Source organism: Aulonocara sp. 'chitande type north' Nkhata Bay, linkage group LG4 (assembly GCF_057382095.1).
Source record: "Aulonocara sp. 'chitande type north' Nkhata Bay isolate Kocher_YH1m ecotype deep benthic linkage group LG4, A_spYH_male_GT1.1, whole genome shotgun sequence".
NCBI lineage: Eukaryota > Metazoa > Chordata > Actinopteri > Cichliformes > Cichlidae > Aulonocara > Aulonocara sp. 'chitande type north' Nkhata Bay.
The window spans coordinates 29800884-29823464 of NC_141347.1; the positions used below are offsets into that span (position 1 = coordinate 29800884).

The 22581-nt window shown below is 39.0% G+C and overlaps 1 protein-coding gene across 2 annotated transcripts; it reads right to left on the reverse strand.

The window, feature by feature from the left end:
• Positions 1 to 627: 627 nt before the first annotated feature.
• hsd17b1 (hydroxysteroid (17-beta) dehydrogenase 1) lies at positions 628 to 22579 on the reverse strand. 2 transcript variants are annotated; one of them, XM_086289757.1, is made up of 6 exons: positions 22419 to 22579; positions 2560 to 2721; positions 2296 to 2475; positions 2054 to 2147; positions 1759 to 1942; positions 628 to 1316 (listed from the first exon to the last, which is right to left on the reverse strand). In XM_086289757.1, the coding sequence occupies exons 2-6, from the start codon at positions 2708 to 2710 to the stop codon at positions 1164 to 1166; spliced, it is 762 nt and encodes a 253-aa protein (XP_086145883.1). In that variant the 5' UTR covers positions 2711 to 2721; positions 22419 to 22579; the 3' UTR covers positions 628 to 1163. The 2 variants fall into 2 exon arrangements, with proteins under 2 accessions (XP_086145883.1, XP_086145882.1); XM_086289756.1 differs by lacking the exon at positions 22419 to 22579 and adding an exon at positions 2988 to 3291.
• Positions 22580 to 22581: the final 2 nt, after the last annotated feature.

Below are 22581 nucleotides of genomic sequence, written 5' to 3' on the forward strand. Positions count from 1 at the left end.
TTCTTACCTTTCTGACCTGTTAACCACCACTTGTTCTGCCCGTTCACTTCGTTCTTCTTCTTCTGTCCAGCTTACTGTACCTTCCTTCCGCCTCACCACCATGGGAAGCAGAGCCTTCAGCTGCTCTGCTCCCAGGCTGTGGAATTCTCTGCCCCCTGAAATAAGAAATATTGGTTCTCTCCCCCAGTTTAAATCCCAACTCAAAACTCATCTGTTCAAATCTGCATATTCACTGTGAATACACTGTTTGTTCATTTTATCTTGTGCTTTATTTTATTGTTCTTATTCTGCCATTGTTTTACTAATTGTTTTATCCTATTGTAAAGTGTCCTTGGGTGACTTGAAAGGCGCTCATAAATAAAATTTATTATTATTATTATTATAGAACTAGCTGTATAAATGGAAACTGTTGCACAATTTCACTGTTTCACATAATCCCTTACATAACAATGAATACTTATGAAATATGCTTTATGATACTTTATCTGCATTATCAAATAGTCATAGCAGTTTTCCCTTACTGCAGACAGAGATACTGTGCAGGGGCCACAATAGCACCTGTAGATAAATTCACAAAAAGTATACAAGCCAAATTATTCAAGTTATTTCAGGTATTTAAAAACTTCATTTATTGATATATTCTTTACATATTTATGCCAGAATGGGAAATTTAAAGCAAGCATTCAAGCAAGCTATAGAAAAGAAACATATAGTGTCTGTCATTCATACAGAAGTCCCCTATATGACCATTTGTGCTTAAAACAGCAAATCAAAAATCGTCTACGAAAATTCTGCACGCAGTGTTTTGACTTTTATAATGAATGCAGTGATTTGAAGCACGATAGCTCAAAGTAAAAAATATGCAAGCTAGTGTGGGTGGAACTAGAGGAATGCAGAAACTGCTCTATCGCTCAAGCATCAGGAATAATGCTTATCAAAAATGTCTCCACCAACTAGAACAGAGTCTATTTTTACATTTTTGTTTTATGATAAGGAGTACTATGTTTAGGCCTTACACAAAAATAGAACATGGAGTGAATCCTGTGAACTCTACTCTAGACTGTGTTTCAGGAGTCAAGGGTATTTGAGCAAAACATTAACCCGTGTACATAAAGTAAAACAGGAACAACATTTACACACGAAGTGATGCAGTCGTTACAAAATTATTGCTCCTCAGGTGAGAAAATGATTTTGCTCATAGCACTGATGTATGAGTCATCTGGTTCTGTGACCTTCAGTTGGGTTACAGGTGGCCCAGTAGTGCTGGTGAAGTATCTGAAGGCAGGGCTGGGTGACTGGATGGCATCTAGAAATACCTTCAGGAAAAAACCAAACACATAATAGTAGACACGTTTAGAGATTTAAATACATTTTATACATATGTGTGTGGTTAGCACATGAAAGCTCACTCATTTATTTGAGCTCTAAAATGATCAATGTCTGGGTTAAATCACTGAATGATTAGTGTTGAGGGATGTATTAATTTTATTTTAACAGAAAAAAGAAAATGATTCAGTGTATTTTAAAATGATTTAATATTACTTAACTCCTTTCTTATTTTGCATGCCAGCCTGCAGACATAATATGTTATTTCAGGCTGTGTATTGTGGATGTAAAAGGTCAACTATGGACAACAATTGTCATACTTAAAATGCATTGTCCCTATAAAATTAAGCAAATGTAATTAAATGTTGCCATTGTTTAAAACCTCAAATAGAAATTAATGAAGTTATGATTTTCTGTAAACATGGAACATACCTTCACAATATCCTCAGTGTCTTGTGCAGCATTTTGGAAAACAGATCTACAATGCTGCAGGTATTTTTCATACAGCCTTTGTGTCTGGGTGTCAACCTGTTGGAGAGACGTATCCCCAAGCTCCGTCTTCTTCAGGTTGACCAAGAAGTCAGTGTTGACTGGACCACACTCAATGAGACTCACACTGTAGCATTTGGACAATGGTCTTAATTAATTCATATTTGCGTCTTAATTTTATACACACAAGTAGTCTTTGAACTAACGAGACAACATGCAGCCAACTTATGAAACTTACTGAATGTTGAAGTGTTTCAGGAGAATAGCCAAACTCTCACATGCTCCCTCTATTGCAAATTTACTGGCACAGTAGACCTCGTTAAATGGGAGCCCTATAAGAAACTCTAAAAGCTTATTTTGGAAATTCTATGCATGGTAACAAGTATCAACATGATCTAATTATAGGGTTTCCATCAAATCACTACAAAAACTGCACATGCAGAACATTGTTGACATTCCTCAACCATCTGCACTTCTCACCATGAAGGCCTCCGGTGCTGCCAGTGACCAGAATGCGTCCCTGGCTCTGAGCCTTCATCTGTGGCAGGAATGCCTGGATGGTCTGGATGGTACCTAGGAGGTTAACCTCCAGGATGTGCCTCATTGAGTTCAAAGACTGCACCTCCAGTGGCCCCATCAAACCCACACCAGCATTACACACTGCAAATAGCAAGGATAAGCACATTAACCCACTCAAATCACATTTTCCAATCCTAATCGGAACACACTGGCACGGGTCCATACCCAGAATGTTTATGCGTTTTTCCACAATCCTATCTCTTGCATCCAGGATGGACTGCCGATCGGTCACATCCATTTGGAGTATGTCCAAAGTATCCCTGTGCAGGCCTTTCACGCTCTCCAAAAGACGCTCCTTTTTAGACAAGTTTCTCATTGTTGCATACACTGAACAGAAAGCTTCAGTTAATGATGAGTTTGAATGTGTATGTAAAAAGGAATTTATAGAGTTGACCCCCAAGGAGGTAAATGGTTTTCACACAACATTTAATTAACAATGTACATGGAAGATTCATCTGCTAAGTTATTTGTGTAAGTCACATAAAATTGCACAGTGTACATCATCTTAGTGGTTTTACTGGTTCTTAAAAGCCAGTCTTTAATGTAATGTATATTCTCAAAGAGAAGATTGACACATACACAGCTGTGGTTACCTTTGAATGTTTTGTCTGGGTCTGAGGCAAGCCGGACAGCCAAGCTGAGACCGATCCCCGAGGAGCAGCCTGTGATAAGCACCACCTTTTTATCCATGGAGCCTAACTCACCTACATTAAAAGAGCCGGTGGAGCAAAGCGAGGAGGATACTGCAAAATGAGCCACGGAATAAAATGGAGGCATGTTAAAACTGTTTTTACATCTTACGCTATCACAAGGACATTTAAGACTAAACATCTGCCCATTATCAGCCAGCTGGAGTCCTTCTATTTTTTTCTCATGTCCTTGTTGATATAGTTTCATTCCTTCCACCTGAGATGCGTGGGAAACAGATTGTCATGTTTTTGAGTGGTTGATGAATTTTCCAGCAATATAAGTGCATGCACGTTTATATAGGCTGGCTGTGGAAATATAATGTGTGTGCATTTCAGAAAAATATTAGTTTAGAGAAAGAACAACATTGTTTTTTTTAACATATTAACAATGTGTCTGTGCATTGGCTACATTTTTAATTGGCACCGATGACATGAGCACCAGGTGGCAGCAAAACCCTGTACTGGACTTGTACCACACAACTAAAGCCACACTGACCTCTGGGGGCTTGATCGAGGAAAAGAAACATCTCACAATAGTGAGAAAGGGAACAATGGATTTTATTTTAGGACATCAAGTCATCAAGTTTAAGTTTTGTTCATTAAGTGCTGTTCTCATAAGGTCGTTGACTCACATCCTGTTTACAGATTTGTATTGGGTGAAGGTCTACGTATTCTGTGCTCCATGTGCTACACCAGCTGATAAAAAAAACTCTCTAAAAATGGTATTAAATGACCCTTTGAGAGAGATTAGTTTTCTTTTGTACTGTTCGCAAATTTAAGGATAAGCTTCTATAATTAGAAGCTGAGTTAAATTCAAGCACAAGGGAAAAAATTGAGTGTTTTCATGCAAAGGTGTAAAACCAGTCTAACGTAATCCTCAGTCTTGTCACCTTTGATCACACGTGTTTGGAAAAGAAGCATTTCCAAAATAAAAACTGCAAACTAAATGGGTTTTTAATGCTGGGAGGAAATAAACGAGGAAGTACGTATATTTCAATTTCAACAAGGATTCTGTTCAGGTGTTTTATCGTGCAAGTTCTTAATGATGATGATTAAATTAAGTTAATATTTGCATAGGAGTGAGTTTTAAATAGGCTCCCAAGAAAGTATAGATAAGAAATAATAAAAATTTAGCAACCATTTAGCGATCGTGAACGGTCAGAATTTACAATAAAATTAACGTAAATTTTCTTTCTATTCAGAACCAGCAAAAGATTGTTATTAAGAATCATACAGTGTATTCTATTCTACTATTTCTTTAATCTCTCCCTGTGCTGTTATCATAACATTTGCATTCTTTTACAGCTGAGTGTTTCTGGTAAGTCAAAATAACTTGCATCTCTATGGAACATTTCAGCAGGCGGATTTAAAAAGAATTTCTTATGTTGATGGGACCAAACCAAGTAGGAATTTCCTGCCATTTTGTTGCGTTCCTCTCCTTGAGATGGCATCAGCTTGGCTGCTGTCCCAGAGTCTGTGGGACAGATAACAGCAGGCCTTGAACCTCTTTCAAATGTCTTAAACTCCCAAGCATTGTTCAAACTCTTGTACTGGTTGACCTCAGAAATTTAACAGGTTTTATTTTGCTGTATGTTTTATTCATGCCGTATGCACATATGTTCATATGTACGTTGTTATAGTTGTTGAATAAAAGGTGATGAGAAGCATGGAACTTTCTGTGGCTGCTATGCGCAAATGCCGCTGGAAAATGAAAACTGATTATGCATGCATCTTTTTCTGTCTCCTTTAATCCGAAATGCACAGGCTGCACGTCCTCCATTAGGTGTCTTTAGGCTATCTCCCATGGGAGGTTCCTGCTCCACATGGCCTGCAGGCTCCCTTTGGCCCAATAATTATCAAGACAAGGTCTAGTGGAGGTGCACGCTGGCCTGGAAAAGCCTTTAAAATGCCTGTTAAGCAGGACCAGCTCCCAGCACTCAAATTAAACAGACTTCTGCAGATCTCACAGCTGCTGATGAAAAAAAACAAGGATATCACACATACAGAGCTGTGTCTTTGTGGCATTTTTCGGAGACAAGTAAAGTGCTTGATGGAGAGTCTGCCGTTGAGGTTGCAGAATCAGAATCAGAATCAGAATCAGAAAGGGTTTTATTGCCAAATGTTGAGCAGGTTTACAACATTAGGAAATTGCTGCGGTGCTTCAGTGCAAACATACTGTCAAAAATTACGCTTAAATAGACATGAAAATAAAAATAAGAATAAGAATTAAAGTGCTAAGTAGATAAGGCTGGCCTTCTGCACTGAGATCACAGGGCAAATAGTGAAAGAGCTACTGTATATAGTACTTAAGGGGGGAAAAGCATGCCAGCTTGCTCCTGTCTGTCTGTTCATGTGCTCCCCCTGCGGTGGACTGAGAGTCACATTGAACTTTGCTGTTCCAAAACAGACCCATGTGATGTAGACCCAGCAGGGTTTCAACAGCAGTGAGCGGCTTCAGAACCAGATGGGCTCAACAGGATATCCCATGTGAGAGTAATGAGCAGAAGTGAAAGAGCTGAAGACGTGTAGTGGTGGTTGTGGTGAAACTTAAATGTCACGCTATACCTGATAACAAGGTTAAATGAGGCTTCACTGGGGGCGTTTAAAGTAAACTAAGTAGCGTTCTCGACACTTTTTCCTCTTTGTATACGTGTAGTACAACAAAAAACCATTTCTACGCAGGTATATCAGAGCTTCCTTATCTGTCATGCCTTTCTATGAGATAATGTTATCACAATAGTTCTCCAAAACAACAGTAAGACAAAAGTCTTATGAAGTTGTCTCGAAGCTGATACTTGGTAAATATTCATTGATGATATTAAGGCGCTCTAAAATTATTACATTTCTTTTTTTGTTTGCTTCTCTGTAGGTTTTAAGGACATGCAAACCTGCTGTGACTCTGATTCTTATATAGGTCAGGGTTTTCTGTGTCATGTCGTCTAATAAAAACTGCAGTCACTAAAAAGTCTTTGCACAGTTGATGCAGATAATAAAACGGATGCTGTTCCTTTGAAGACAGAAATGCCACACAAATGGTATAATTTGATTGGTGTGTCTCGTGTTGTCTACATGCCAGTAGATAATGTGACTTTGTTTTGATTTGAACTTTAATTCCCGTCCAGCCACCTGAAAGCTTTTATTTCACTCAATAAAATGTGCACGTGTAAACTACAAAAATAAGTAAACTGTCTGTGTGTGGGAGTCATTCTGGGCTTCTGTCTGTTGCAGTTGGCTTTATTTACTCATATGTTACAGGAAAAAAATTGAAGGTATCCCCTGTCCTGTGAAACCTACTGCACAACTCGGACCCAAGCGAGAGATCAAATGTATTCCCCGTTCTGAGAATTCATCCAGGAAGATAAAACCCAAACCGAGTCTTTATATCGCATGCCTGCTTAAAAACTGCCAACTGTTGAGAGATGTGGCTTTTGCAAATTGTTTCGTTCTGACAACCTTGGAGCTCATGGCAGGTTTACTTCTGTAAAGATCAGTTTTTCACAGTTCTTCACATGGTAACATACTGTAGAAGCAGTGGGGCTTACTCGGTCCTGGTAAAATCATCATAAGTGAAACAGGAGAGGATAAGTGGAAAGTATGAAGGGTTTTGAGCTCACATGTACTGAGGCTGAATCAACACATTTTTCTATTTTCTGATGTACAGAAGGTAAACGATTTTAACACAAAAGCTCATTATTTACTATCCTTTAAAAATGTATACTGTTGTAAAAGTTTTATTCTTAAGAAATCCAAACAATCTTAAAGCATTACTCGCAAACAAGCTGTACTTTCATAATTCAGTGTGCTTGCTGTGAGTCGAGGAAACAAATATAGACGTCAGTATTTCGGGTGAAGGCCATTAAAGGTCATGTATAAGTTGCATGGGAGGACATTATATTTTATACACGTTTTTTATTTTTCTCAGATATTTTGATATCAGAGATCTTTCAGGGTTATTTTTTTAAAGTACCGTGCTTGACACAAGGCTCTACGTCAGCCGTAACCCAGATGGCCATTGCTTGACCTGCCGGTTTGGCATTCCACGGGACCCATTTGTGTACAAAACCTCTGCAGTCCAGGAAATGTCAAGCATTGTGTCATGGGAAATGTCTTCTTGCCTTGGATTAACTTTTCTAGACATTCTTTTTCGTCATGACATTGAGGACATCCTGTTCTCTTCTGGGCCTTTAAGCACTGGAGTCTGTCTTGGGACTAGACCTGGCAGTGGACTGATATCTTAGTCGCATCTTGAGCAAAATGTCAAAACAGCACAGTGTTAGCATGTACGCTGTGCCTCCTGCAGCTGCACCATCATAAAAAAAATTGTTTGGTCGACAGACACAAATCTATCTGACTTAGTATCAAAAGCTTTCTCTGTTGTGAGATCGAACTCTTTAGATAACATACACAAGAAAATATGGACCATCAAAATGTAGATTTTGATCAAAAAAGAGTTTTTAAGAGAAACTCCATATCCAGCTTGGTGGAGCTCATCAAACATCAGACTAAAGCCTTAGAAATGAATCATTTCATAAATATTTGGTGGATATAGTGAGAATGCCCTGCAGCAGATATTTCAGAGTTTTAAATTCTTGTTCAGCTTGCGGTGTCTTTGTTCCAGGTGCAGCTGGTGAGAAACAGCAAGCAGTCCATGCATCAGTGTTTCTCTGTGATGTGGTGATATAAAGTGATGTCTGGTGTGTCAAGGCATGTAAGTGACTCAGGTATGCAGGTGTATCTCTGATACTGTGCAAAAAGAGTTTGCAGCAGTAAGGCAAGCAGAGAGTAATACTACCACTCTCACTTGGCACAGATGCTTCCTTTTTCCTTCAGTCTGCACTTCCTCTTTCTTCTAATTTCTTTGAGTGATTCACTTTTTTTTTGTCTGAATCATTTCTAAATAATGCTTCTCTATTAGCATTGTTATCACCCTTCCCACACGCACTGATGAAATCAGGAGCACACCCACCCCACACCTGGTTACCTGGACGCACTTTGTTTACAGTTAGCTTAGAAACACTGTAACCAGGAATGCAGGCATTGCATAATGCATTGTGTTAACAAGTAACAGCTCATTCGCAGAGATAGACATGCACACAACTATCACAGTACACTCCTTTTCTCTGAAACTGCAAATGTGTTTTTGCATTTTGCACTCACACGTGCCTCTGCCTTTCTTTTTCCGAAGCCCTTTCCTGTCTGTGTGCAAATGCTTAACAAACCCACTTCCCCTAACTCTCAAATGCACAGTTCACATAGTTCTCAGCTGTCAAGATGGGCAGTCTTTAGATTTTTTTATTGAAGTTTAATCGCAAAGTTTGTTTTAGTGTCTGTTTGCGTGTAAAGGGGGTCCTTTTCTGAGCGACAACCGTTAACGTTTTACGTAAGCTCTAGTAAAACTTTGGCACGGAGACAATAACTGTTGTGCTAAGAATTATAATAACACTCCCCAGGACACGCCAAGGTTATATAATATTTTTTTGTAGGCTTTCAGTTCCCGGGAGCCAAATTTCATGCACCTGTGGCATGCAAACCTCTTAACTATCAGCGTGAGAACGTTATCTATTCTTTTTCTAATTAACATATTTAAATGATCGTGTTTTCTCACCACCCTTTGTCACATTCTCTCTGTCCCTTGCATGCAAACTACTTCTTGTTATTAAGAGAATAGGGAGAAATGCTGTCTAACCTCATTTTTAACATACCAATTCTGGTTTAGTGTTTTTCTTGTCGCCATGGTTCTCTTTTTTGGTGTGGTCCTTGCCTGGTTTGTTTATGCCATATTTGAGAAAAGGATTCAGTGAATCAGAGATAGTCATGCCCTCCAATGAAAACAGATTAATCCATTCCCAAATGACTCACAGAATCCCAGTTGCTTAGAGTATAAGGGTGAAATTTGTTTTTCTATATGCAACTATTTTTTTTCTGTTCACTTCCTGTTTTGCCTCCTCTCATAATTTGCTTCATCCTTGTCAGGATATTTTTTTTAATGTTATAAAAGTTAGTTTTATATATAAAATAAATCAGTTTATGCACAAAAGAAGTACCTCACAAACCCTACAAATAATCATGTGTATAAATATTTTTTTAATGCTAATATGAATGTTCTGTTATATGCATTTAGAACTTTCTTTTTTAATCTGGTCTATTGTTCCTCAAAGTTTTGACGTCTGAGTGCCAGTGTACTATTTTTTTACCCAGTAGTGTTGCTTTATTTAACGTGTATTTGTTGAGAAGAGCTGAAATTACTGTATAACATCATCACATACCTGTGGGTTGCTCCTTGTGAACCCTGGACTTAGCCTAAAAACTGAGAAGAATCTGATGTCTTGTCAAACAAAAGACTGTAATTAACATTAAAATCCAAACCTTGGACTAAAAATAGGAATCTGAAGAATAATATTGTGCCTTTTATGACCAAAAAAACCTCCCTAAATGAATGTTTGTATCTCAAAGAAACCGAGTTGATTAGACGTGTTTGTTATTTTTTGCCTGAGCGAAGGATGCATTTAGAAAACATTCCCAAAGAACATCTGGGTCTTATCACCTCTTCAGCATCATTTCCTCCTCATAAATGACCAGGAGCCAAGTCCCTAAAGTATGTTTGTGCTTACTGTAAATGGTGCTACGTGCCTATCACACATAACTCTCTATTATGTCATGTCAGTGGAAACTAATATTATTACTAATGTTAATCTTTTCTACTCCTCCTAATATTTTATCCATGATTGAAAAATTAGTTTAGCTGGAGTCAAAGGCTGAGGTACAATTTGACAGTGATACAAGGGGTCACTGTGACATGCTGGTGAATTTTTCACACACCCTTGCTGTAGACAGCGGTTGAATATGTCTTGTAGTTAATGTGAGGAGAGACCAAAGGTCAAAAAAGGCTCTGGGAAACGTGCTGTGCTGCATGATCCTCTGAGAACTGTAAAACTCATCTAACATGAGCAGATCACTCAATTATATCTGGGACAAATATTTTTGCTGACAGTCTATCTTACTTAGTAATTATTACATAAGAATTTCTGGCCTATAATTTAGGTTTGGAAAGACGACTTCTATGGAAGCAGCAGATAATATAGAAGATAGAGGAGAGAAGCCCAAAGATATTAAACTTTGTTGCTTACAGTGTATGAGGTGTTTGTTTTTCACGACTTACCACACCTAACAAAGTGGGTATTAACTGACACGCATGGCATTCTTTCATCGTGGGCATGTTTGGAATGCCACAACCTAATAAGGGCATAATAATGAGCTATACTGTGCTCAGTAAAGTCCCAGCTTCCAGTTTCTATTGTGTGGAACACTATGAACTCACTTTCACATTCTTTCTATATTTACTGCTCATTTAAGGATGGTAACAGGATTAAAGTGTCTGAAAACATGGGTGGTGATCGCGTCCTTCACACCCTTGCATACTTACAGTAAACGGCTTGGTTAACACCTGTGTTTCCTGACTTGAGAGGTTCCTTTCATTCCTTCTGTATAAAAGAACTTCAATCACAACAGAGTGACTATAATTTCTACAGTAAAGTACCATCATTATGTAAACGTACCCAGTTCCTGGAATTAAATGGTCCTTGTGACTTATAAATATATGAAATTGATTATATAGGACCTCATTATATATTTTTAACCCAAGGATACATCAGTTTGCATGTACAGTCGCTGGTCACTTTGATAGGTACACCTTGCTAATATCAAGCTGGATCCCTTTTTGCCTGTTCTACTTTCTCATGGCATAGATTCAACAAGGTGATGGAAACATTGGTCCACATTGACATAGTGCTATAATGCAGTTGCTGTGGATTTGCTGGCTGTATATCCATGCTGGAAATTGCCAGATTGAGATGATGTGAGTTTTGCAACATGGTGCACAATCCTGCTAGAAGCAGCGAGTTTTTAGCTCTTAGGAGTAGCACCGAGGCGTTCGTTGCTATCCCATGTGCTTTAAGGTTTTGCATGCTGTGCATTCAAAGATGCTCTTCTTCATACCTTGGTTGCAACGAGTAGTTATTTGAGTTAACGTCATCTTCCTATCAGCTCGAAACATTCCTGCCATTGTTTCTGACTTGAGCAGGGTATTTCACCCAGAGAGCAGGTAATCACTGGGTACTTTCTCTTTTCGGGCTATTCTCTGCAAACCCAAGGATGGCTCTGTAGGGAAATACCAGTAGATCAGCAGAATGTTGGTTTGTCAGCACATTGAGCTCTTAAGCCTATCCTGGTATCTTATTTTTATCTTTCGCTTGTGTTTTTCCCCAGATACCATTAGCAGTTCAAAGTCCATTAAATAACCTTTTTTCCCCCATTCTTGTGATTGTTTAGAACCTCAACAGCATCTTGACCATTTCTATGTGCGTAAGTGTATTGAGTTGCTGGAGTGTGATTAGCTGATTAGATACTTGTCCCAGCAAGCAGTTGAGAAGGGTCACACCAAACAAAGTGGCCAGCGAGTCCATGTATATGCTGTATGTACTGTATTATGAGTCATGTATTTTATTGGTCAACAAACTGATGTTGGAATGACAGAATCTTTGATACTTATCTGATTGTATCAGGATGTTCTTGCACTTTTTAGAAAAAATTATTCGAATCATTTCAGCTCGAGATTCAGAAGAGATAAAGTTGATCAAAGCAAAGAGTAAATACACCTCTGGGCCTTATCCATGTGAGCTTTGAATTAGTTCAATTCATGACTATCTTGGCTGTCTGACTCTCAAGGCTTAGCCAGATCATATGACTAGTCTGTCTCCGCAGTCTTTGATCAGTGCTTTGGTTCACAAACAGTAGCAGACATGTTGTTCTCCTCATTAATCTTCCGCTTTGGACAAAGGTGAAAATGACACTAAATGGACCGAAAAGCTCTTGTCTCTTGTCTGATTTGAGAATGTCATGTTTTTCATGTATTGTTTGAAACCTTAAATTTCTTCGTGCAACCTAAGGCAAATAATCTTTCACAGGTTCACACTCCTCATTTAAATGGTTATTGTTTTAAATACAACATGATATATTAAAAAGACTTCTTATGTAACTGCAAAAAAATCAAAGAAACCGTGAGCTTGTTTTTACAGTAAACAAATAAAAAAGAGTTTTTGTTTTCAAATAACTCATCTGTCTTCAGTGCTGATGTATTGTGCTTCTAGTTTCAGTCAAGTTTTAGCTTGACCATGGCTTTGCGTCAGCAGAGATTCCTTAAAATCCAGCACATGGGTTCTGCATTCTTATCGACCCTCCATATTGCTATCGCAACGTTCATGTGACACAAATATTCGAAAGCTGCAGTCACAGACTGAGTTGTTTCCTGTCCCCCAGGGGGTGTGAGAAAAATGCTCACTGAGCTCAGAGTTATGGCCAGCGAGGCGAATGTCAGCACAGAGCCAAAAAAAAAACCTCAAAGTGACAATGGTGTCTTCTCTGACAGACGTTTCGCTCAGTAGATGAGGAGGAGGAGCGACAAAAGAGCAATTCAGTTTCTAATAACACAAGAGTCGCTGTCTATAACAAATCCTAAGTTGTGAATGAAGATAAGAAGGCGTGCAATAAAAACATGAAATTTCTGGAATAGAAGAAACAGGTGGAGAGATCACTAACACAACATATATACTGTGCTTAAATCACTAGAATTAATTAGCAAGGTTATGTTAAAACCCAACAGATGGCACTAATCCCTGTCTTCATCTGTGGGGTTTCAGTGGTTTTGAATTAGAAGAGGGATTGTCATGGGTGGGTGTTCCATCAATGTAAGGGCACGCCCTCAGTATGGCCACAGACGTTGGCTCGAGGGTGGTTAAATCAGTCTGACTCTCTGGCAGAATGCTTTATGTTCCTATTCAGTCTGAGGAAGGAGCTGTAGACCACTGGACACTCTCCAACTCTGTGCATATTGTTAGGAGGGCCATTCGTTTTACATTTTCTTTTGCCAGTTTCAGTCAGTTAAATATTTCACTTCTAATCCTTCACAGGATTGTAAAACTAGAGCTTCACCTGAGCACTTTAGTGAAACGGCACACAAACCCTATTCCTTCCTGTGGAAAATTAGATCGTTACTTATTTTGGGAAACGTTTCATTCATTAGTGACCGACTTCTTGTCTGATTTGTTACGTGGTCAACTAAAGCTGAGGTGGTAAATAAAGAACACAAAGGCCAGAGGAGACACATAAATATCTGGCTGTCGACATGAGCTGTAAGTCATAGTTGTGGGGTCCTTAATTAAGTGCTAAGCTGATGGCCGATGGAAACATTCACAGCGTACATGCACTTTAGAGTACATGCCTCGCTGGGAGGTCTTGTAGAAGTAAAAAAGCCAAAGAAAGATAGTGGGAACAGAATATTAAATTATGCAGCTGGATTCTCAAGTCTACAAGGTTCTTGAGCCAAATTGTGAATTCAGCAAAACTGAAAAAGTTTTGGTCGTATGAATGAGAACAAAACACAGGAAACAGTAGCTCGCTACAACAAAAAGAGATGAATGATCTTCGTAGAAAAGGAGGAAGTGGTCCAAACCCTCTTCATCTTGATTTAGTCCATCTGAGACTTGGCAGAAAGTGAAAAAATAGATTTATGAGCTGTGGATCAGGTTCCTGCAGCACAGTTTATATGAAGAAGCACCGGCATTTTTGTTGCATGAATCCAATGTATTTTTTGTGTGTTTTGCTTATTATAAATGCCAACTCTTTTCCATAGAAGACTTGAGTATCTCTTGTGAGATTGCCAGACCCATATAGAGCTAAAAATCACATGACCTGTTGTCCATGAAATGTGCTCTATATGTAGATATAGATTCATTAGTCCTACAGGATGATTTTGATGGTTCACTTATGCTTCTTCTGTACTTACCATGATGCCAAACACACAGAGAAGAAAAATCCCAATCTAACAGTCAATTTTCCATTTGGTACTTTAACTTTAGGAAAAATGTTCTTATCCTTTTCCTTACAGCTATAAATCCTTTTGACTTTAATGGCCCAGTGGCTTTTGTTTTTATCAAAGTCCTTCAGAAACATTTTTAGCACAATTGTTCATAAAAAAGTAGCATGACCAAAACTATGAGACGGAAGATGGGCTGATTGCAATTATTGTTTGACATTTTTGTTACTGTGCTTACTGCTTTTAGGTCCACTGTCTTATCTGACTTTTATACAGAAAGACAAAATGGCAAAATGGCAAAATGGCAAAATATCCCTTAGTGTACCTCAGGTAAAGATTGAGGCTGGTAGTAAAACAAAATCTAAGTGCAATATACACTCTATATTAATATGGAGAGACTATTTGTTAACCCAAAGCAATTGCCAAGAAACTAGTGGAGAATTCAGGATCCTACTTCAGTTATTTTGTATCCCCGAGTCAGAGATATGATGCTTCCCTTGATACTACTATGGCTGTAATCGATAGTTATAAAAGTGGCATGCGTGGCATTTGCAGAAAACAAAGATTAAATATCGTCTGACCTTTGATTCCCTTATCGTGTTCATCACGCAAGACACAACGAGGCAGCATAAAATACTGGTTTCTAGGTCATGTGATAAAAATAAACAAACAAAATACATATGTACATATGGAAACACGTATGCAAGAGCGAACAAATCAGTAATATGTATAAGCATACCTTCACCCTTAAAGTTTTTTGACTATTTTATGGTGTCTGTCATCATTTTTGCTTATATTTCACCTTTTAAAGATAAAGTATTCCCATAAACTAAAACCACAAACTCTCTCCCCAATGGCATTGTGGTGGGATGGATGTAAGGCCAAGAGGCTAACCTCTTTAAAGATTTACTTAGCTGAGGTTCAAAGCATTTTTCTCCTCCCACACACATTTTCCACGGACAAGAAAGCAAAAAGGGTGCTTATTAGATTTGAGCAGAGTTTGGCAAGTCCCCATATAGTTTTACACTGAATGTTATTTACTGGCTGACCTCATCACCTCTTCAGGTGACGAACAGGGCTGTGGCGATGCTGTCGGGAAGTGTGCGTGCGTGAGCTTTTAAGGAAGGAGATTGTTGGGCTGTCACCATGGATATGCAAACAAACACAGAGAGCTGGCACGCTTCACCAGGTAATCACTAACACTAAGCTGACCTTTGACCCCTCCCTTGGCTCGGATGACATATGGTCACAACTACCTGCTGTCACGGGAGTCACTGAGCTGTGTGAGCAGCAGTTTGTAGACTGCGGCTACACTGACAGGGCAGCAGATTTAGGTACAAAATAAAATAGCTCTGATCTGCCGTTTTTTTCTCATCAGTCGTCTTTGTGTATCTTCTACGCTGGGAAATATTTCTTTACATGAAACAAATGCACTACAAACATGTCAGGAAATTCCCTCTGCATGAGTTTGCAGAAACAGACAAACGTCAACAAAAGTTAGTTGCTGATTCCCTTATAGACAATTTTCTGTCTACAAAAACATCCAAGTGCTTATTTAGAATTTGTAGTTTAGAGGTTTATGGATTTAAAAGACACTTTTTCTGTGCTTATTTTCTCTTTTAGATTCTGTTTTTCTTTACTGATGTCTCTGCACGTTTGACGAGCACTACCCTCATTTTTTAATATCCCAGACCACAAACTACCACCGCCACCCTCTCCTCCTATGCTCAGTTGCCAGATAAAATACATTTTTCCATTTCTCTCCTAAGTCAGACATTCTGACATTTTGCTTCCATGTTTCCTTGGTTTGCTGTGTCTTCTATCGGCATCTTCTTCTACTCAGATTCTGACATTTATGTCACCTATAGTCCTCATAACCTCCTTCTAGTTTTATCGTTCTCAAATCAAACCAAATTTCCGACACCATTTTTATCTTCCATTGCTCGGAAATCACGTTTGTCAGACTGTGACTGTTATTTTTTTTTAATGTCATGAAGTCCCAACTGAGAAAACAGCTATTTGTTTTGCTTAGAACCCACTCAGATAGGCTTCTGATGGATGACCATGGCTGCAGAGCTTTGATGACTAATATTTTATCTGGTCCATGAAGATGTTTATTATTGAATTCTCTAAAGTTATGTTTAATCCTTTATCAAACAAAGGAAGTGGTGTTTGGAAAAAGAAGGTTCAGTAAATTGAGCTTTGACAGGATTTATGTCCCTGTTTTTAGATTAATGAGACAATGATGTGGCAGCGAGGGGGGATGATCGAGACCAGAGAAAGAAGCAACAGCTGAGAAAGCATTTTCAGTTTCTAAGTTGGTCTGTCTGTGCTGTGTTGCTACCTATGGTTAACTCTGGCAGCATCTGTTAACGCCCACACCCCAATAGCCTTAGGGTGGTGTAATATCTAAATCTGTATGTAGCTATTTTGACCAAACTAGACTGGCATTGTTAAACTGCTTGCAGCAATTTTCATGGGGGTTTAGGTTGCATCTATTCTATACTTTTTGAGAGGGAGAAAAAAAGCCACTACTGTGAATACAGCAATGATTTTTGATTTTGTCTGACCATCACATACAGGTCTTTTTTAATTCATCTGCCTGCATAAGAAAATCAACTGTTTGCCACAATCACTGTCTTTACGTGTGAACAGTAGACTGTGCACAGCTATAGTTGCAATCCTTTAGCAGATGTGGCAAGAGATTTTCATCTTCATACCTGAGAACAGCTTTCATCTTGTCTGTGTCTCTGCCTGCTCTTCCTGTACTGCTGTTTTGCAGAAACCCACACAGAGCAGAGCACGCTTTCAAAGAAAACAAATCAGTTGCCACAACCAGTCTGCAAAGAGCCAACTGCATATTTGTGGGGATAAAAGATGCATTTCACACTCAAGTTTTCCACTGCAATCTTTGGATCTACAATTTAAACACCAGCTCTACCCTCGTGCCTTAACATCGTGTCAGTTTTTCCCTCTTCTGGTCAGGAGAGATGTGCTAAAGCTAGAACCCATATGTGTTGCCCCTTCTAAAAAATCTGAGTTCATTGAATGAATAAGTTTGTTTGAGAGTAGGAAGTTTGCTAAATGCACTTTACCCTTGTTGCTAACTGCAACACTGAAGAGCAAAATATGCATCCAAGCATGGAAAGAGGAATTTAGTATATGAAGCTCTGCTAAAATCCAGAAATATGAAAGAAACAGACATAAAAATGATTTTAAATATTTGTGTGTTATTTGTAGTAAGATTCACAGTATATGGTGCTTTTTGCTTATTAAATAACAATTAAATATATGTCTCATGCATGCACTGCATGAGACATATATATATTCCTGGTCCCTTCATTAGTTACACCTTCCTAGTACCAGGTTAGATGACCTTTTGCTTTTAGAACTGCCTTAATTCTTCAACCATATTGGTGTAATGACATCATGCAGCTGCTGCAAATTTATACAAATCTCCCATTCCACCACATCCAAAAAGGTACTCTATTGGATTGAAATCTGGTGACTGTGGAGGGCATTTGAGTACAGTGAACTCATTCTCATACTCCAGAAATCAGTTAGAGGCTATTTGAGCTTTGTGACATAGCGCATTATCCTCCATCAGAAGATGGACACAGTGAACATGAAGGGATGGACATGGTCAACAACAATAGTCACGGTGTAAATGAGGCATAACAAAATATTCTTTACAGCATTACAATACCCGCAGATACATTGCAGGATTGATGCATGCATTTGTGTTGTTTATGCCAAATTCTTACCCAACCATCCAAGTGTTGCAGGACAAATCAAAAGATGTCGCAGCAGAAATTGAGACATACCAACAATGGTTTTTAATTTTCTGTTGTCCAATTTTGGTGAGCACATGTAAGCTGTAGCCTTAGTTTTCTGCTGTTCGTCTGCTGCTGTAGCACAGCCACTTTAAGAATTCACATGTTGCCTGTTCAGATATGCTCTTCTGGATATTTTGGTCATAACAAGATGTTGTTGGACTTAATGTTGTCTTCCTGTCAACTGAAAGCATTCTGGTCATTCTCCTTTGACCGCTAGCATCAACAAGACTTTACTGCCCAAAGAAGTGCCACTTGCTGGATGCTTTCTCTCTTCCACACCACTCTCTGTAAACCCTAGAAATGGCCGTGCAGAAAAATACCAGTTTTTAAGCAGTTTCTGAAACAATTAGAGCAGCTCATTTGGTACCAACAACCATGCCGCATTCAAAGTCATCTAAATCCCCTTTTTCCCCATTTTGTTGTGCCCAGTTTGAAGGTTGTCTTGACCATGTCTAAATGCATTAAGTTGCTGCCATGCTGCATTATTGAACTGTTGAAGAGGTGTACCTAAAGAAGCAGTAAGCGTAAGTCTTAGAGGTTTAAAACCTTTGGTCCTGGAGGGAACGAGACTGGGAAATTGTTTATTTTGCTGCCAAACAAGATAATTTAGAATTATGATACACCAGAATAATATACTGTGTATATGGTTTGCAACAACTCTGCTTATTTGCAGCACCCAAGGGACTGCCTGTTCAACTTAACATAACATTAAGGAATTATTTGTTTGTTAAAAAAAAGAACTTATCGGCTTTACAACAAGGAGCAAACAGCCAACTAACCTACGTCTGCCTACAGTAATCTATCATTATAGAGTAACACGATAACTGAGTAGTTTTTGATAAGGCCACACACTATTTCTCCTACAGGCCTGTTTTCTTAGTGTTGAACTTCAACTACAACCACCGCAATGAGCTCTTGATCCTATCCCGATGCCTTATTTTTATCCCCCTTCAGTGTTTTTCTCAGTTGCCAAAAGGATTAAGAACCTATCTTTTAATACCGCTCGAACGTCAACTGTGCACGTCATCCTGCAGTCCTGAGGTGATTGACTTCCAGCACCAGCGTCTGGGAAACCACCGATTCATCCCTGTGAGGAGATGTTTGCATTTTATATTAACCACAGTGGGTAACGCGTTAAGCAACTAAATCATGCAGCGGTTTTGGACTATTTAGTTTTATGAGGTGTGAGACCTTTGCTGTTCCGTTCACACTGAGCTCACTGCGAAGAGATGGAAGATCGCACCAAACTGTGATCTATGATCAACACCATCACGCTACTGTACAAATGAAAAAGTTAATAAAAGTATGATGTCATGTGTTAAATGGGACTGCTGCTAGCCTGCCCTCACCCTGCTAGTGATTAGCTCTCTACCCAAGCAAAGTGATGCCTGCTATTAAACTCCTGGGACAAAACACAAGTTGCTCGCTAAGGACGACAAATTGCACAACTGATCCGATACATAGTGAAGCCCTGCATAAGTAACCAAAGAAGACAGGGAACGCCTATAGACTGGGGCGAGATTACCCGCCTGATTCTGAAGCCATTCATTATATGGAAACCTCTCTCTGCATAAACAATGGGTTAGAACTAAGAACCATAAACAGAGAATTTAGGCAATAAGCAGTTTTTATCTATGGATTTGACATTTTGCAGCCCACATATACTCCGTTAGTTCTTGTTAAGAAAGCTAATTTCCTACGAAAGTTTGATTCTCATGAACTGCTTGTTCTAGGAAAGAGGTTATCATCAGCCATCAGACTTTTTTTCATTCACAAGTGAAGGCAAATAAGCAAAGAAAGGAAATCAAATAGTCAGCAAACGGTGCATGATTGAGAGCTCTATGACAAAACCAAAAACAGGGATAATGCATCAGTCAGACATTTCCCTCTGCCACGTCACGGCATTCCTCACTCAAGTCATCTCTGCATTACAAGCTAAGGGTGGAAACAGGTTATTGTGGTCATTCAAACAGAAAGGAAAAGTCTGGGATCTTATCAGAGTATGAGATCTTTATATAACTGTACTGCCCTCCGAGCGGTCTCATAAGGGAGCAGCAGAAAATATTCAATAGCATTGTGTCGCTGAGTCACTGGTGAAAAGCATTTATGTAATGAGAATCCCCCTTTAAACGATGCCATAGGCAACAAAAAGAGGAGACAAAGGACATCTTTGAAAATTCTGACAAAAGACAGTCTGTCTCTCTAACACATTTACCTAATGAAGGCATAAATAAAGCTTACCCCGATTCTTAAATGTTCACATCTTTGTAAACATCCTTTTATTTCTCTGGGTGTCCAGGAGCTCCTGTAAGAATCACAACTTCTGCTATCACATCCCTGTTTGAGGATGACTGCCACCTGGGATTTATATAAAAGTGCATTTTTAAAATGACAAGTTAAGTTGGTCAGAGAGTGTGTCACTGAATCAGCAGCTCACCTCAACTTTACAGAGCTAGCATGCTGCAGCTCAGAGTTAAGCTATCTAGCATGCAACTCTTGCCAATCTCAAAGCATCATTAATAACCAGAAAAGTTCCAAAAGCCAAATTTGACTCCCCGATCAGAACAAAATGGACAATAAGTGCACTCAGTTACTTGCTATTGAACATAATTGAGCACATATCCGCTAAAGAAGCAGATCAAAAGTTGGCCGAGACTAAAAGCAGAGCTAAAATTGAGTATCTAATGTACATCTAGCAGATGAAACGAATCATAACACTATTGCCCCATAAGTGTGGAACTTGTAAATGAATGCTTGTATTGTGTCAGCGCTACTGTGATTTTAAGAAATGAATGGCAGTGAATGCCCCACCACCACCACCAGAGAGAATACGAACTCAGGGGAAAGACTGGAACATGATCACATACCCTTGTGCCCTATCAAGTCCTGACTGGGCCTATTTGTTACAGTGGCTCTGAGAGGGGTTTTTTGCGTTTCCCAGGTCATGGTTGAACTTCTCATATTTATGTTTGTCAAACTGAAGGCTGGCAGTCTAATTTGCTGGTATGTGTTTTCATTAGGTCTCTGGGGCCGAGTAAAGCTCCTTCGCTAACGTGGTTCCTCTGAACTTTGACCCTGGCTTTAATGGGAAGCCTGGCACAGAAGGTGGGGTTAAAGGGGGGTCAAGACTTCAGTAGGTCCACTTAGAGTTAAGGTAACAATTTGAGGAGGCATAACATGTTATGTAACCCTGTCGCTACACACTAATGACTCGACAGAGCCTGAGGAATGTGGTCTTTCAATAGGTGTCTTTTACATCAGTTTCTGTTTGTGGAAACAAAATTAGCTTTGGTATGGTAAGATTGGACAAATCCTGCTCTGTGTGCTAGATAAGAGCTATGTAGGGCATGTGACCCACCACTGGAAAAGTAATCAGCCACAGGCCATAAAACCAGTACAGAAAAAACGTTCATACTGTCATTTTTTTTTTTAACTCTGTCGCTGATATTCCCTCAAGGCAGAGCAGCTATTAATTTCTTCACTGAAACATTAGAAATGTAGGCTGGTAGGAGTCTTTCAAGGACTTTTAGAGAGGACAAAGCACTGACAAAATTGCTTTCATCATTTATTTTATCAATAGCTTTTTTAATACGTAGGTCCTATATTTGCATATCTAAAATCTAAAATAATAACCAAAATATTAATTGATTGTATAAGTAATGGTACCATCAAACTCCCATGGTTATGAAGTCTTACCATCTACTGGAAAGAACACCAATCGCTTTGATAAAAGCAAACACCTCACAGTGTTTGATATCATGCTTTTATTTCACGTAGTAGAAACTGAGACCAGAAACACAAAATCCACTACTAGTTCTACTAGTATCAGATGGAGAAGTTGGTTGTTTTTTGTTTTTTTTTTTATCTGTGCGCCGTTTTGTTTACTTATGATTGGCATAGACCTTGACCTTTAAAAGCTATATATGGAAAAGTTGCAGGATGCACGCACATTAAAATTAGTGGACTTTCCAACTTTCGGTTGTGCCACATGACCTGATGTGTTATCTAATGAGATGCTTTGAATTCTTGTTGGATGACATAAAGGTTCAATGACCAGACAACGGGGGGAGAATGCGGAAGGCTCTCAAACCCTCAGGGTAGCATCATGTTCATGACTGAGCTTAAATGTGACAACAGTCAATCTCACCTGTTCCACAGCCAAGCCCAGAGCAAGTATCGGGAAAACAAATACCAACGACATCAAGCATACTTTAAATATTTTTGAGCGTGAGAGTTTTTGTGTATGTTTGTAGTTTTAAACTATTTGGCTTGTTGTGCCTATTGTTTGCTCTGGGAGTCCGTTTTGGAAGTTTTAATAGAAGTAAGTGGTTTGTAAACACCTAGGTTTATGTCTTATTAATTTGCCCTTGTGTACTTGGACGCTTATCTTTCTTTTAGAGTTTACCTTTATTTTAAGTCTAAAGCTGGTATGGTATCCTACGATTGACAGACTCATCCAAATGGCCTTATGTGGGGATATAAAATAGGTTTCTGTTTATATGTTTATTTTTCCTTATACTCGTGTATTTTACAACAGGCTACCGTTTAACCGAGTGATTGTTATCAGCTAAAGTTATACTTATACCAATCAAAGCAAAACTAATGCTATAAGTGTCTATTTATACGTACCTGCCGTGTTAAGATCGGGTCACTCACTACCGCATGCCAACCAGCTGGCTTGCACCTTGAGAAGTCCTGCTCTGCAAATTCATTGGCCTCTGCTGCTTAGCGTCAGCGCAGGGGGCTGGGCTCTGATGAGGACTTTGCTGTCAGGAATGCATAGTAGCACTAA

Coding starts and splice junctions, on each gene's coding strand:
- hsd17b1 (XM_086289756.1), bottom strand. CDS start 3,291: ATGAAACTATATCAACAAGGACATGAGAAAAAAATAGAAGGACTCCAG. Junction 2,722..2,987: donor CCCAGACAAAACATTCAAAG/GTAACCACAGCT, acceptor CTTTCTGTTCAG/TGTATGCAACAATGAGAAAC. Junction 2,476..2,559: donor AAAACGCATAAACATTCTGG/GTATGGACCCGT, acceptor TGCTATTTGCAG/TGTGTAATGCTGGTGTGGGT.